The sequence below is a fragment of the Calonectris borealis genome, chromosome 8 (genome assembly GCF_964195595.1).
Source record: "Calonectris borealis chromosome 8, bCalBor7.hap1.2, whole genome shotgun sequence".
In the NCBI taxonomy this organism is placed as follows: Eukaryota; Metazoa; Chordata; class Aves; order Procellariiformes; family Procellariidae; genus Calonectris; species Calonectris borealis.
In genome coordinates this window covers 3,693,118-3,710,149 of record NC_134319.1, presented here as the reverse complement: position 1 = coordinate 3,710,149, position 17,032 = coordinate 3,693,118, and the positions used below count along the sequence as shown (strand labels likewise).

The window sequence follows — 17,032 nt, the reverse complement described above, 5'->3', positions numbered from 1 at the left end:
AACCTCGCCGCCTTTTGTTGCAAACGCTGCGGAAAGTCTCCTCTTTGACTCGTACATCAAACTGGTGAAGGAACTTCACAACCGTAGCATTTTTGGAGGGTGTATGTGTCTGAGAACGGGTTATCTGATACCTACGTATCTAATTGAAAATCACCAGAGCCATTTTAAAGTTTGTAGTGAAACCGTTTCTGGGTGTTTGCTGATGACATTGGAGAGAGGAGCCCATTTTGCACAGTAAAGCAACCCGTCCTGCTAGCTGTCAGGACCGCAGCTGAAGCGCTGCAGCAGGATGTTCACCTATTTGTTTCAGGAAAAAAAAAAAAAAAAAAGAAACAGACCAGAACAATGCAAAGGGAAAGCACCAGCAAGAGAACAGTATGTTCTTTGTAATGCTTTTTCTTTGGGGACATCTATTGCTGGCAATAAGATTAAATCACTGAAACCTTCCCTGAAGCTACATCTGCCACTGCCTACATTTTCCAACCTCAGTAATAAACTAACATTTGCCATTGTTCGTTTCTTCTGGATTTCATTTCTTACAGATTTAACCAGCGCTATTTACCACAAGGCATTCAGTTCTTGCTTAAAGCTGAGATCTATGCCAAGTCCCTAAAAATATTCATAGCTCCAAAGAATCTGGTTTTAAATAATATCATAAAAAGTAGACGATATTAATACAGCGGTTCACACTGAGTTCACATACTGCTGATGCCAATGTATAAAAATGATGGAAGCCCAAGAAGCTCTAGGCAAGACTACCCTGAAGTGGTGAACAAAATCCTTTTTACTAGTTATCTATATTTCGATTACAGGAGTAATATTCTTGTACCAAAATATTTAAAAATATATAAATCTGTGTTACAGTCTTGCTTATCCTGACATGGAGTGCTGTGTCTTTTTACTGCGAAGCGGTGGGCTGTGTGGGGTGGGTCGTGGCTGCCAGTTTGCGGGGTGTTTGGGAGGGAGGATTCACGCCTCCCCCTTCTTCCCACAGGACGCCATAGTGATCCATGAAGTTTATGAAGAAGGGGCAGCAGCCCGAGATGGCAGGCTTTGGGCCGGCGATCAGATTCTGGAGGTAAACGAGTCTCTCTGTGTACGTGTTTGCCTATAGCTTTGTCGTGTATACTTGTATTCAACGCAGCGTAGGGTTCTTGCAGGGGAAAGAGAGATCGTTTAGTAGGATCTGTACTTGAAGCTTCTTTTCTGTCACTAAGAACATCCTGACAAATTCCTATTTCCTTATATATTCATATAAACTGAAGGTACAAATTGAGAATATATTAAATTTAATTGAGCAAGGCAGTTCTCGAATTACATAGTTCAGCTGTCATGTCCAATAGCTCAGTATTATTCATCTGTTTAATCTTTCATTCGGAGGCCTGCACTACCGCCGCTGCTTCAGTATCTCTGCGCTGCCTGCAAACGAAGTGCTGAGCGGGGCGAACGCGGGGCGAGACGGCGAGGCTGGCTGCAGCGTCGCTGCGAGCATCCCTGCTGAAAAACTCCCAGTGCCCACCTGCGCCGTGGCTGGGGGAGCTACCGGCTCCTTCAGGCCACGGTTCATAAAACTGGTGAACACGCAGAATTAGTTCTGTGAATAAACGTAGCGTTTTTCCTGCAGACAAGCATGGAAATCGAGGAGGGAAAGGGTTAAGAAAGAAGTGTTGGTCTGCAAATGAAACTTGCGTCAGGCAGGGGTTCGGCGCAGCTGCTTGCAGCGTCTCGCTGTCAGATCAGGACAAATTCCCAGCATGGCCATTAAGGCTTTGGTGTGTAGGGTTAGAAAAATAGCGAGGGGTACTTGGGGAGTTGTCTTTACAGCTCTTGCACTGAAAATATTTTTTTTAGTGTTAAGGCTGAATGTTGTTTTCGTTTTATAAATAACTGTGTATTAACAGAGCACAATAATTAGGGGATAAAAATGGGGAAGGTTAATTAATTCTTCTCTGGCCAAACAGGAAAGTGCTAATGTTTGTGTGCCATAATATTGTTGTTATTTCAGCTTTTAAAAGCTGGACTAATGAATCAAAAAGATGACTCTGAATTAGTTTCAGATTGGCATGATAAAGCACACATAGATGCCTATGTCAAGAAAAGAATACCGATGGAGTATATAAATAAATGTGGGCAGAATTAGTACAAAAGAATATAATTACTATAGATTAGGCTTAATTATTAATGTAAAATTAAGTATGATTATAACTTTGCATATCTAGAAATACTGAGAAATATTTTCATTGCCTTAAAATTTATTATGTTATGCAAGTGGATTAACATTGTATTGTTATTCAGTTACAGTTCATGCTACTTCCTAAAGAGTCTTCAAAAACATTTAAGCATTGATATTTTTTGGTATTGACAAATAAAAGATGATTTTGTCAACAGAACATTGGCAAACACCTTAAAGGGCATCTGTGGATCAGGCTTGGCAAAATGAGGACATTAAGTTTCAAGTTGCAATAGTTTTTTTTTTAATACTTCAACATTCAATCAGAACTTCTTGTTCTATCTGATATTACTAAAACGCTAAAACATTTTCAGGTTATCGTAACAGAAATGTAATTGAGTGCTCCAGGAGCGGTCTTGTGTGCCATCTATTGGAACAAAGCAAAATAACCATTTAATATGTCCTGCCTGGGCTTCACCATTGCCATTTGCTAATGTTTCTGATTCCTTCTGTCTTCGGCTTGGCGGTGTTGCGAAGCCGGGGGAGAAGGAATCTGAGCAGTAGGAGATATAGGAATCTCAAAGGAGCACGTCCCACTTTGTCTAGTTGTAAGAAAGAAGCATTGCTTGAGGTTCCAGCATTTAAAAAGAAGGGAAGAACACCCACAAAAATTACAAGCCAAAATGTTTTGATTATTGTGATTTACTCCAGGCAGTGGCACAAAGCACCGAACTCGCACTCAGTAGGAGATCCAGGAGCTCGGCCCCCTGGAAACGGGAGCACTAAATTAGAGTGCCAAGGCGTGTCAATTTGACAAATTTGTCCTGTCACACAAGGGTAGGGTACGATGAAAAGATCATTTATATGTGTCATTTGGAAAGAAAACACTGATTATTTCAGGTGAACGGGATCGATCTGCGGAATGCCAGCCATGAAGAAGCTATCACTGCGCTGAGACAGACGCCCCAGAAGGTGCAGTTGGTTGTTTATAGAGATGAAGCGCATTACAAAGATGAAGAAAACTTAGAGATTTTCTATGTAGATATACAAAAGAAAACGGGCCGAGGACTAGGGCTCAGCATAGCTGGAAAACGGTAAGAGCGTCTCTTTGATCGGACTGCACTTCAAATGAGAAATATTTTGCTTTCTGCCGTATGAACAGCTGTAGCCATTGAACAGAATATGAAATAAAGGAAAAAGTCTGTAAGCCACAAAATTTTAGATTTAAATAATGTCAAGGATGCCATGGGGCTGTGGTCCTGGCTCCTCTATCAGGACGACGACAGACCTGTGTCGCAAAGGCTGCTGCTGCCGGGAGGCTCCCAGCACAGAGCGGGTGTCCCGCACCGACCGCGTGTGGCCAGGTGGGTGCATGCGGAACCGGGAGCTCACTGTTCCGCTGGCTTCAGCGTAGCTGTGTCTCAGTTCTTGGAAGCCCTGGCCATGGCTTTTCCAATATCAAAATGGGGAGAGAAACCTTCTTATTTCCAAAGACCAGGATACACCTTTGAAAATGGATTTGTGAGTCAGATCTAGCTCCTACTCAGGTTCAAAGGGACCAATGTCAGTGGAAGATAAGAGGCTGAGTTAGACCCCAATCCTGAACAGTGTCAAAGTGACTGTACAACACTGCAGGCAGCAGTTCTGTGAGTACAGAGCGGAATCTGAGATATGGTGGTAGGTAACAGCTGCTTAATAAAATGTGGCTTTTTACTGATGTATTTCTAAACCACTGCTATTAGATCATTTGAGCCAGAGCACTGATAGATTTAATCTTTCATTGCTAGAAGAGATTTACGGCATGACACTGGCGAGCACTCATTCAGTGTTGGTGCATAAGAGTCATATGGTTGGTCTTCTGTATTGCCAAAAAAAAAATTATTTTCTCAATAACAAATCATCATGTCATTATCCTGACTGCGTATGGTCAGTAAAGTTTCTGCAGCAGTTTTTTACAAGAGTGGCGATGTTTAACCCAGGTGTTGTGAGCAGATTGCAGGTTGGGTAATTAATTTAGCTTATGTAAATTACCCTACAGATGGTAATCGCAGTCTCTAGCCCTCCCGCGTTTGCTGCTGTGCAAAACTTTCTGTACTATTGCTAAGTGCTTTGCTTGTGGGGATTTCCACGTTAGAGGTAGCTGAAGTCGATTAAATGATACTCAGGTATAATTCAGGTTGTGAAGTGTTGTGTCCTTCAGGGTGAAGGATACTAAACGCCAAATCCTGGCATTGCAGCCGGCACCGGCTCACACCATAGCGAGCCCCAGGAGCTGGGGCCAGCACAGAGGGGTCCTGCGGCCTCTGGGAGGGGACTCCCCTGCGAGGAGGCTGGAGCTGATAAATAAATACATTCCCCTCGTCTGCGTGGCCTGCTGTTCTCGCAAGCCTTGCTGCCCGCTGCAGGCGGACAGCCACAAAGCTGGCTTTTCTGCTGCATAACTCATGTGCAAACTATAAAAGTCTTTTCTACTTCTCCCTGCTCTTCTGTTGGGGGCCTCCAGGCTTTTAGAAAAGAAACTGAGCTGAACCTTTAGGGGGAATACAAAAAAAGAATCTGAGGCTGCATAATTCACATCAGGCACATCAGGAGATAGTTTAACTCCATCTTAGACCAATTCTTGGCTCTTTATTCATACAAGTGATATTTTTCATGAATCTTTATGGATCATACAGTCAGAACTAATGGTTCAAGGGGAAAGACAGCATTAAATATAGCAAAACATGCCTTGGTTTTAAAACTCATAGATTTTTTTACACTCAAACGGTTGAATGGGGTGTAAAATTAGTTCTTTCTCTGCGCACAGGTTTCTTTTAATGTCTCTTAAATGCAAGTAATCTAAATTGGTCTCCCAAAGAATATTGGATTGTGTAATTAGCCATATGCTTCTTCCATTGTTAGAAATGGAAGTGGAGTGTTTATCTCTGACATTGTTAAAGGAGGAGCTGCAGACCTAGATGGAAGATTAATTCAAGGAGATCAGATTTTGTCTGTAAATGGAGAGGATATGAGAAATGCCTCACAAGAGACTGTTGCCACTATACTTAAGGTGAGTACATAATACATTTTAAGATATTGAATTGCAGTTGCTGACACTATGCAAGGTAATTATCCTGAAGTGCTGTTTACACATACGCAGGACAGCTCGAACTGATTACCAAGGCAGGAATTTCATCTGAAATAACTTTGGGAGATTCATTTAAAATCACTTCTCCATGTATATTTAGAAGTGGGATGATATGAAGTGGGAAAACAAAGACACATGTAGTGTTTAGACATTTATTTGAAAATGCAACTGTATTTCATACGTTAGAAAAATATTTTGAAACCTGAGAGTCATACAAATCAGAACTGAAATAAAATGCCTTTGGCTTTGCTGTACTAACCTGCAGCTACGAAATGGCAGCTTAAATCTGTTTCCGCACAGCTTTCCATCTTACAGGAGTGATTTTTATACTCTGACGTTGTACAGTCTGGGAGAAGTTGCCTTTTTCCATTAAAAAGCACGTGGCTGCTTGAGTCGGAGGAGAGGGCAGGGGATGGCCTGGCTGCAAGAGCCTGATGTTAGCTGCTCCGTACAGCTCCCAGCCCCGACAGCCTGTACCAAGAATGAAAGGACGGGTGGGAGTGATGCTGCAGACCCATTTCTATTCAAAACTGCATCTGGGGACAAGGGCTTTTTCCTTGCCATCACCACTAGTGTTTCTGCATATGATTTCTTTCATTCTTGAAGGGGAAGGCTAATTATTTCCTTGCTTTTTCCATTCGGGTGGCCAAAGGTTTACCTACTTAAGAGTTGGAAATCCATGATATGAGTGTATATTATTAAGTTGAATCCATATGTGTTAAATTCACCCCCTTTCTGCAGCATTTTTCCTCTGAAGTGTTTTTTCATAAATATTGTTTGTGGCAAACATCTGTTAAAAAGTTGAGGGCTTTTTGTTTATTTTTACTGAGTAATTGGCCATCTACAGTTTGCCAGTAGGAAGATTCATACTGATTTCAGCAACCAGGATAAATCTTCAGGATAAACCTAAATCCAGGGATGGGTATTTTTTGTATTGTCTAAATACAAATGTTAATGCTTTGAGCATTCCTTGTGGTTTTCTTCACGGAGTTGTGGTGCTGAATATAAACATAATTCTCTCCAGGAGAGCGTGAAATATTATATGCCTACTTAAATGCTGTACATTGTGGTTTTTTTCCAAGTGTGCCCAAGGCCTGGTGCATCTTGAGCTTGGGAGATTGCGAGCTGGATCATGGCTATCGTCACGGAAAACATCCGAAAACAGTCAGGTTAGTGACAAATTCATACGTATAAAATGGAGCTGTGAAGGGCAAGGATGGGGACAGTGCACAGGCGTGCACGTGAGGCTCAGTCCTTCCATAGACGCTTACTGCTGAGGATGAGAAACAAAATATTTTATCACAATTTTCTGTGCTGAACTGCAAAGTAAGTGTCATGCTGAAATGCTCATTAAGTAGAAGAGCTAGTTAATGTATTTTTTTGTTTAAGGAGTGTCTTCCTGAGACACACCAAAAATATGTAATATCTTTCTCAAATGATGATGCCCATGAATTTTTTTAGACCCGCAAAAAATGCTGAATGTATTTTCTGCAGCTGTTTTGTCAATCAAAATGAGTTAATGAAATTGAACTGTATCTTTGCCTATCTTATGGCACAACCACATGAGAGCTGCTTTCCTCTCAAAGAAAACACAGAGCAATTTCCTGCTTCACTTGCTTTTTACCTGAAGCGAGGACAACAATTCCTTTTTCAATCAGTGCAGGGCTTTTCCCCTCTCCTCGCGTTCCCCAATCAGCTCAGACACTGATACCGTTAGTATTAAAGTCTGAATACTGCAAGGGAGAAGAACAAGGCAAGAAGACTTAGAAAAATTTTTAATGAATTTTCTCTCTGAAGACTGACTGCTTTGCCATGGTATTTAAGTTGCCAGTGTCCCCGAGAGAGACAAGCTGTGGTTCACAGCAGTGCTATTGCTCGGGAGTATTTTGCCCCCTCTCTGCCCAGGGGCAGCTGTCAGGGACCCGGGGGACGTTGCCCACGCATCTCCCTCTCACACTGATGTGCGAGCAGGCAGGACAGGCTGCACGCCGGTGGGATCCAGCCCAGGCACCACAAACGCTAAAAGAAGGGCTTGGTTTTGGAAATGGAGAGGAGGGGCCATAGGAGGCTTAGGGGGGATGTAAGTTAAAGCAGGAATGCTTTTAAGGAGGTCAGTAAGAGGGGAGGCTTGTCCTTGATGTCGTGCATGAACCACCCAAAAAGGGTGCCAAAATCATAGTCATGTGGTGTGATTTCTTAACTTTCTAACGGCCAGCAGTGATCCAGCCTGCTGTCTGGGGGGATGAGGTATCAGGTAGGGCTAAAGCCCTGTGGGAACAGCTGGGCTAAGCCCAGCTTTAAAAATAATGACTAATATCGTTGGAGAAACATCTGCACTGCATGCAGCAGGCAAGGAGAAATGAAATAACAGAGGAAAATTATACTGATTGCATTAAGTAAAGACAGCAGTCTTGAGTATTACTAGTTTTGATCATTGTATCAACAGATAGCCTAAGCAAGAGCAATGTAACCAAAAAGTGACGGTTAAAAATTATCCACCCAGTTTCACTATGTAAAACTTACAGCTGAAAGGGAAGCAAAATGCCATAGTATCTAACATGAGTCTAGGTAAAAAATCAGATCAAACGTCATCCCCCTTTCTTTGTAGCATAAGAGGCTTTTGCAGGAACCCGGTAATTTCTGTATTTCTTTTAATACAAGAAATCTTAATTGCTGTTCTTTAATGCAGAGTCATTTGAGAACCCTCATCTCGCTGCCTCTAAGTGACCTGGTGATTTTGAAAACTGAATAAATGTTTCTCAGCAAAACCGTTCCAAGAGTTATAAAAATCTTGGCAGATAATACGGCAAATCAGCTTGAATGATTTGCACAACTGCGAGCGATGTTTTAGAAGCTGCTGGCCAAGAGCATCCAGAACTTTTGTCCTCACTTGGCTTTTTTCTTGGTCCGTTGCATACCTTTAACAGTAGAAATATAAGCCTTGTGGTGCAGGACAGTGATTTCTTTCACGCGCATTGCAAATGATGTTAACTGACCCATGAATTGGCAACTAGAGGTGGAAATTGTGCTCTGCCTGTTGTTCGTTACTGACAGCTGCACACTGGTCACTTAGGATAAATGCTGCCAGAGCTTTTGATTCACCGCCTAATGCATTTAGAGGGAGAAAGCTCTGCTCTGGACAGAGAAGTATAGACCAGATCTTTGTTTTGTGTAAGGCAGCTTAGTTGAAAAGGTCTGGCCCTCAGCAAAACCTGTTGTTCAGACGCACTTCCTAAATTGATAATGATGTTTCCTCGAGGGGCAGAGTCTGAAGGCAAAGCCAGATATGGAGATAGGGAAAAGGAGGGCTGGAAATGGACAGCCAAGAATTGGTAACATGCGTGAGCAGCTATCTTCGGAGGCTCTCCCTTTTGTCACCCGGCACGTTGTTCTGGAAATAAGAGTAGGTTCTTGGTCAGATGAAAGGAGCAGGGTCAATTACAGGACCTTGTAATCAGACAATATCTTCAGCTAAAATAACAAAGCCTGTAGATTACTGCCGTGTAACAAGATGGGTGTAAGTGTTACCCCCACCTTGTGGGAGAGGAGCTGTTCCGTGTCCTGCTGGGTGCCTCATGCACGCTCATCGTAGGGTGAGGTGCCTGCGGGGTGCATCCTGGGGAAGATGCCCACAAGCTTTAGCAGCAACCATCATCCCCCCTTCTCCTCAGGTTTGGAGACACACTGGGAATAAGCAGAGGAGGGGGTTAATCCTGCTTCCTTGTGACCTCTAGAGCAACCCGAACAGACGTACACGTTAGGTGCGCGCGTAATGGAATGAAATACAGTTGTGTAGTACTGCGAGCAGCGCTACGGGTGTGCCTACAACTCGGGGATGGATTTTGGTAGGTTGCCCCTTTGGAAATGAAGTTGGAGGGGTTTGCACTTGCAAAATGTGGTATTTCCAGTCTGGCTGGCACAGAGCACAGCTGCACCCGTATGTTGCAGGAACTGGTTTAAAGTTAACGTTTGGGTTTGACTTACAGGTTTTGATTTATTTTTAACTTCAGGTGAGCCAGCAGAGTGTCCATAGCCACTTCCACCCTGCCCTTGCTCCGGTCCTCTCTACCTTACAGAGTTTTGTCAGCACAAAAAGATCTTCAGCAGATGTGTCTCAGAGAAACTCAGGTATAATCTGGGCAGCTGTCAGAATAGCTGTGTGTTATTTGCTTTGTATTTGTGCTGGTTTAAAAGCAGAACTGAATACTTGAATCTGGTTTTCCTACTCAGCCTCCCAGAAGACGTACCACTGATATTTTAAGACCCGAACACATTCCAGCAGATGACATTATTTTTATGTCTACTAGTAGAGTAATGGCTTCTCTATTTTAAGTGCAGAATTCCTGCGTCCTGCTATTCCCTGACGCCCTTGTCGGAGGCTTAGCACAGGCAAGGTTCTTGCATTAGAAACAGTTTTCTCAGGGAATAAAGCTGCCACCACTTCATTTATATCTTTGTTGCTCTTGAGTGTATAAAGGGGTGTTTTGTAATGAGAAGGTCACAATGCCCAGTTAGCAATTTGCAGATTTAGCAAGTGCTAAATCTACAACCTGCAGTAGCTTGAAGAGCGCCTGGGCATTTGTGTGCTCTGACCTGCGTCAGAAGTTGGTAACCTTTGCTCGTGTCTGACCGTGGGCAGAAGTAGAAGACATTTCTTCTGCCAGTTTGCATGCACTGGAGGAGGCGTGTGGCTTTTTGGGCAGCCTTCCTTGTGCCATTTTGAAGGGCCCTGCAGCGCTGAGAATGCATGTCTGCATACCCTGATTCAGTGTCCCGGGGCTGCCACAGACCTCGCTGCACCGCAGTGATCCTGCCGTCTGTACTCATAGCAGATATCTGCACAAGCACACGTGCATGGCGGTGAGAAATACTGATATGTGTTATTAAGAATCGTTAACTCTTGAAAGAAACTAATTCTGCCTGCCTTCTAAAAGGTTCTTAAAATAGTTTAATTAAAGCTGGTAGAATTAGGGGTTGGTATAGCAGAGCCCAGGACCTGACTACACCATCAGCTTTTCGGCTGTTTAGTCCCAGTTGAAATGATTCCTTTGAAGTGTCCCTTTTTGTTTGTTTGTTTTTGTTTATTTGTTTGTTTTGTTTTGAGTACTTTTAAATGTCCTATGGCTAGATATATGCCAGCCAGACTTCCTGGCTGTCTATTATTTACTAATACAGCACAAATTAGAAAGGAAATCAATGGAACCTCAACAGTCTCAGACCAGCTGTGTGCCCTACCCTTTGTGGTAGGGACACTGTGATTTATGAATAATAAGCCAATCTTTAATTGAGTGAAATGCACAATAGGGCTTTTCTTTAGGCCGGCAGAGTGCTGCTATTCAATAGATTGCGGTGAGCAGTGGCTGCGCTACAATGGGTGTCACGGTGGCATCCGTCAGCCAGAGTGATTACATCCGTATTCGTCTCTGGGTGAAACAGAAATCCCGTCCTCCTCATGTGAACAGCACTGCCTGGTTTGGCACAGGAAGGCTCCGCTTCTGCTTGGTGATAACTCTGACTAGGCAGCAAGGGACCATTGTCACCTGACAGTGTTATCTCTTAATTATATTATCTCTTAATTACAGAAGCTAATTGTTTGTTTCTTTATTAGTAGGAGCAGATATGGGCCCAAGGACTGTGGAGATAACAAGGGTCAGTGAGTTATTTTCTATCAATTCAAAAAGCTGACACCTTTAACTGAGGTTGTTAATTTTTGTAGCGTTTCTCGGAAGTAAAATTGCATTATTTATGTTTGCAATAGGTTGGATGTATGCCTGTGTAGTGGGACGTGTGTGTGAGGATGTGTGTGTCTGTCAAACCTGTCTATTTTCTCCCTGTTCCATAAATCAAATGAATCAGTTCTTGCTATACCCTGAACATTGACCTCAACAAGTTGCTCCAATTGCAAATGTTGGGGTTTTTTGTTTTGTTTTAGGGACCAAATGATGCACTTGGTATCAGTATCGCAGGAGGGAAGGGAAGTCCATTAGGAGATATCCCCATCTTCATTGCTATGATTCAAGCCAGTGGTGTGGCTGCACGTACCCAAAGGCTCAGAGTGAGTAGAGGCGTCCTCAATATTTCCTGTTTCATCTGCCATGTGTCCCACGGAGAAGGAGCCTCAAGCACTTCTCTATATACCATCACTTTGATAATGTCTCATAGACTATCCTGTCTCTTAAAAACAAACAAGCAAACCAACCCAAAAAACCAAACAAACAAACCCCCAAACCTGCCCTTCTCTTCCCTTTTTGAACATACTGCATCTTGGGATAATGGCAATGGTTGCCCACATGGAAAAGTGATGTTAAGAGAAAGAACATAAATGCATTCGCAATGGTCTTTGAATGTATATGTTCACCCAGAGCCAGGAAGGGCAGCAACAGGCTCTCTGGAAATCATAGGTGTTCTGGGGACTGCAGGCTGGGCATCATTTAGAGCTCAAACCAGGTAGAAACTAGATCGGAAGTTAGTTGTTTGATCTTAAGGCCCTTATAAAGAAATGCTAAAATCAAGCACTTGTATCAGACCCACAGGATGTGTGGGTTTCCAGAAATGACCATAGTGAACACTTCTCAGTTTTGGAGATAGTTTCAAGGAATCATTAGTATTGAAAAGAACATATTATGCAGATACATAGGATTGCTTTGGCCCATGAGATTCATTAGTACATGCTGCTACGTTCATGCCATGTCTCTAATAGAATTACACAATAGCACTAAGTGCGAGGGTCAAGATCATTTTTATGTATAAGAAGAAGAAATCATCTACGTTAATTAGATTAATATCAGAAGTGCCTGCTTTTCTATACTGCATTCAGCACGTGCGTACATAGTCTATAAGAATATGAACTTGTCTGCAGATATGGACACAAATTAATCTTTTCTGGATGGGAGGACAGCAGTGAAAATCTCACTCTGTCTGCTTGCAAATGGAAATAGTAAAATACAACCCATCTTTGTTTCTCTGATGTTATTTTTGAAAAATCTGTATTGTACTTGCTCTGAAGAATGGTAAATGATCACTAGCAACGCAGAATTTTCACAAAAGGGATCCTGCAAAAGAGAAGCATTACTGTGCAGTGCCAAGTTCACGAGGAATTTTAAGCATTCTTAATTTTAATTTCCCTAATGCTAGTAATTTTCCATTACTGTTGTACTTTTAGGTTGGAGATCGGATTGTCAGTATTAATGGGCAACCTTTGGATGGGCTGTCTCATGCAGATGCGGTTAATCTACTAAAGAATGCTTATGGGAGCATTATCCTGCAGGTATGGTGATAAATTGAACATGCAGCTGCATGAGGGTAGATAAATGGCATTCAGGGGAAAAAAAAAACCCTAAGCATCACTGGCACAAGGCATCACAGAATTGCAGGGTGCTTGCTGATGGGAATTACACAGAATGAAAGCAAGAAATAATTTTCATTCAAAAATTCTTTATTGCCACTCATACAGGCTGTGAGCATGATTATATAAAAGCATAACAAAGAGAACAAAATAACTTGTTGCTACACATGATAAATCAACAAGCTTCCAAGTTTTTTTTTAAATTGAAGTTAACTAGGAACAAGAAATTACGTGTGTGTCTGTGTGTGCGTGCCTGTAACTAGACTGTGACCAAACTGCCCACAGTGTTAATTTCCTTGTTCTTGAACGGAGGAGAAAAAAGAAACGCTAGCAGCATTTAGTAAAAATGATAGCATCATCATTAAGACAGTGCTGCCTAGAACTGATTATTCTACATGTAATGAATAATAACACTCGAGAGAGAAAACAGTGTTATCACCGCCACGTTTATATGCTAGCTAAAAGGAAGACATGTTCTGCCACTTTGGTTCTAATTGCTGCTTGCCAGTATATTCATCTTTAGTTTATTTTTATGTTTACACAAAGAAATGGGAAAAATACTTGCCAGAGAGAATTCAAAATACTACTCATTTGCAGAATTATTGTAACAATTAGAAAACAAGCTTAAGACGTACCACTAAAATCTATTCTAATTTTCTTTATCATCACAGCATATTGGATTGGAATGCATCTTGAGGTTTTTTTTTAAGCTTCTTGCTTGCATTACAACACAAATGTGACTATAAAAAATGGGAGGAAAAAAGAAAAAAAAAAGGAAATGAAATAATAATAAACTTAGTTTTAGACTTGCTTATTCTTTGTTTTGTCTGTCCGTGAACTGCTGACCTGCTAAGTGATGAGCCAGTTCCAGAGCAGATGGTGTATTTGTGTAGTTCCATTGAAGTCAAAGGAAATACACAGATATACACCAGCTGAGGATTTTCTGTTAAATTATAGTTATCATATTGTTACTAATGTTGAGTAATTTCACTTTTCATGTCAACAGTATTCCCTGAATAGAAAATGAAAGCTTGCTGCAGAACCCAAAATTGCTAATCTTGAAAGCTGTAATACAGCGTATTCCACCTCATCATGTATTTAAAAATATTCCTGATGAAGCATGCTGTCAGTTGGTCGCTCGCATAAACAAAGAAGTTCTTCTAGAAATGTCTTTGGGTTTGTCAGTTGATGGTTTTTCTTCCACGTTTTTGCTGTCTGGCTTAAAATGGGTTTAATACCTTTTACAGATGATACAGGTTTATTCTGATAGAATAGAGTATTTTCCTCTATTAAAAATCTGTTATGGGAAGGTGGAATGTTATAATTTAATACCAGCAGGGAGTAGTGTCGAAGCCCTGCCGTAAGCGTGGTGATACGGTTACCTTACATGCTAACCGCAGGTACTTCTCGATCACCGGATTGCTTTTTTTTATTAAAACAATCTAAATGGAATAATCCTATCGCTGTGATAATCATGACTGATGTGTCATTAAGCAATTCTATTTATTATCAGGTTAGACCACTTCATGGCAAACTGCTTTGAAAGGTCAGATAATTGCGTTCAGTGGTGTGGAAAGGCTTATTATCTGTACGTCCTGGGAAGGATGGTAAAGGAGTTTGCAAATGCTGTTTGCAAATGGGAGATTAGGGTCTCAGGGGAACAATCATCCCTTTCGGCTGTTTTGATGCTTTGGTTTAATTTAATTTCTTTTCTGCAGGTGTAGTAATGAGATAAGGGGTAGCTTTTTTACAAGGTTCTTGAACTCTGATACGTTCTTACTGCCAACTGAAGATTTTTGAATATAGATTTATTTTGCCCTCGTTTTATTTAACAACAAAATACGACAAATACTGGCTGGCACTCTTTCCCCTACTGCAACAGGAAGGAAAACTTAACGGTGTCTTTGCTGGCTGAGCCAGGTGCAGCTATCTTGTCTGCCGGACCCCTTCATTTAGGGCATCCGAGAACCTGAGTCCTGGGATGCAAAATTTGCATGAGAACTAATCTTCCTTCCTAGAAAATGCTACCACCCTCTTGGCTCCAAGTGATTAGAAAGAGGAAAATATTGTTGTGGAAGAATTGTGAGCGTTCATTTAAAACAGGGGATTTATATAATGGATTTTTTATTTTGAACAGGTACATTTCCCTTAAACCATGTTCATAGCAAGGAGTGGGAAAAGTACCTGTTAATTTTGATAAAATAAGGCCATAGATAGCTGGAGGAAATATTGAAAATATACTTAACTGGGTATTTCTCACTGTCTCTGAGCTGAACTCCTGCGCTGTACAGTAAATGTCAAGCAGAGAAGAGTATCTCGTCAGAAGGAGATGGAGTTAGGGGATAACTAGGGCATGTAGTTGTTAGGAAATTGATGCCCTTTCAGCTGTGAATACTTAAAATCCAAAATACTTCGTAGTGGTTTCCTCGAATTCCTCCCCCCCCCCCCGAAAAAAAAGCAAGAATAGAACATTAGCATGCAATGAAAAGTTAAAAAAAAAAAAAGCTGGAGTGAGCATTGACACTTTGTGTTTAATAAATCCCACTGCTACAAGCTACAAGCTTTTATTCTTACGAGCTAAACCCCTGTGAACAGCAAACCCCAGACTTCAGCATGCAAGTAACTGTTTCCTCACTATGGCCATGGTCGTATTTGTAACTAACCTATACGACATGGGTATGGTTGCTTTAAAAAGCCTGAGCAAGTTTGCTGCCTCACAACCTGTCAAAATGTCATTAACTCTATTAATTACTGTGTGGTGGTAATTCATGATGGTTTCAGAATAACACAGGAGCCAGAATTGGCAAGTTTAAGAATCTTGTTTGTTAGAGTAATGCTGGAAATTGCAGAAAAGTTGAAACCAAGGATTAATTTCTTCCCCACTCAGCCAACAAACCAATCTGAGGTATTTCAGGGCCTTTGACCCATAGTCCAATAGACCCTTGGATCTCTGCATTTTATTAAAGGCTAAGGTGCGCTCTGTGGGAGATCTTTACTTTCAAGCCCAATCCTGGACACCTTGCGTTGTCTCTGAGACGTACCTATTTCCTTGACAAAGTAACCTCTTGCTCTGGATTATCCAGAAGGACTGTTCCCCTCTGCTCAGCATCTGAGTGATAGTCATGTAAAGGCAAGAGAAAGCTTCAGAGCAAAGTTTGCATTTAACCTCTAGGAAGGTGGCTACTATTAATTCTTATTGTTTGAAAGTATTGAATCAGTAGGAAATTTAAGAGGGTAGGACTTGTATTTGAAATTTGCTTGGAAAAAACCATCAACGATTGATTTTCCTAATGTATCGGCTATTTTCTACATAATTAGCCAAGATGTCTTTGGTATTAAGTGGACACACAAAGTACTTCATTGCATCCGTCTGTTTAGGTGGTGGCTGATACCAACATCAGTGCCATTGCTACCCAGCTGGAGAGCATGTCTGCGGGATGCAACCTTAACTCTTCTTCTGAGCACCCTTCTGAAGATCCTGAGTAAGTTTGTACTTAGTCTGCATAACTGAGGTGGATTTCTACGCCCCATGCAAGGGAAACGCCTAGGCTGGTGAAGGAGGTCTCTCCCATTGCTTTTCTCTCTAATTTTCCATCACCTTTAAAATGGTAACTGTGACCTTCTCCAAGCTGATTACGGACTTGTGTCCATCTTCACCTGGTGTCAGAAATTGCTTGAGTAAATAAGCACAAAATGTGTTTCCAAGCACTACTTCTGGACATTTTTTAAAAAAATTTATCTCCTTTCTTTTCCAATGTGTTATACAGACATGATAGCTCTGCCCTTGTCTGTTGGCTTCCTTGCCTCAAAGGAGTCATGACCAATTATTTGAAATAATTTGTCATTGGCAGACCAAGGCAAGAGGTGTTAAAAGGCCTAGTACCAGAGAGAAATGTTTCAAAACATGTCCCAGAACTGTCTTTGTCTTTTGAATCTTTTTAGCTTTACAATTTGAAAAAGTCTGATTAAAAAAATTTCTACTTATAGCACTTCTGTATGGTGATGGAAGTTAGAGATCTAGCCCTCCCATGGCCATGTGTCATTCTCCATCGTGTGCTTTTTAGGGCAGCTTATAGCATTCCAGTTACCATTTTGAAATTCATTTGATCTTCATTTTTGTTCATTGGCTTCATTATGTTCTTCATTTTCGTTCTTTGATTCATTACATTTCTTTTAAGAAGCTGAGATGCAAGTTGCTGCCCTACCTCAGGGGGTTTTAGTATAAAAGTTAAGCTATTTATGCTACATTCTCTAGTCTTACAATGTGAGATACTGTTTTTATTGCTGCTCTCAAAGGAGAATTGCTTACTTCACAAACGGATTTTGTATTCTCTTTTCATATCAAAATAGTAAGAAAATTTGAATGTGAAAATATGAAGCAGAGTTAGGT

General features: G+C 41.4%; 1 protein-coding gene across 6 annotated transcripts in view; it reads left to right on the top strand.

Annotated features, from left to right (window-relative positions):
• PATJ (PATJ crumbs cell polarity complex component) overlaps positions 1-17,032 on the top strand; it is a 161,067-nt gene that overhangs the window by 138,505 nt on the left and 5,530 nt on the right. For 5 of the 6 annotated variants that reach the window (XM_075155627.1, XM_075155628.1, XM_075155626.1 and 2 more), the window contains 9 exons: positions 995-1,078; positions 3,071-3,264; positions 5,072-5,219; positions 6,380-6,466; positions 9,308-9,425; positions 10,906-10,946; positions 11,230-11,352; positions 12,460-12,564; positions 16,021-16,124. In XM_075155627.1, coding sequence (XP_075011728.1) covers positions 995-1,078; positions 3,071-3,264; positions 5,072-5,219; positions 6,380-6,466; positions 9,308-9,425; positions 10,906-10,946; positions 11,230-11,352; positions 12,460-12,564; positions 16,021-16,124 — 1,004 coding nt within the window. The remainder of the gene's footprint in view (positions 1-994; positions 1,079-3,070; positions 3,265-5,071; positions 5,220-6,379; positions 6,467-9,307; positions 9,426-10,905; positions 10,947-11,229; positions 11,353-12,459; positions 12,565-16,020; positions 16,125-17,032) is intronic. The other variant, XM_075155629.1, reaches the window with a different exon arrangement.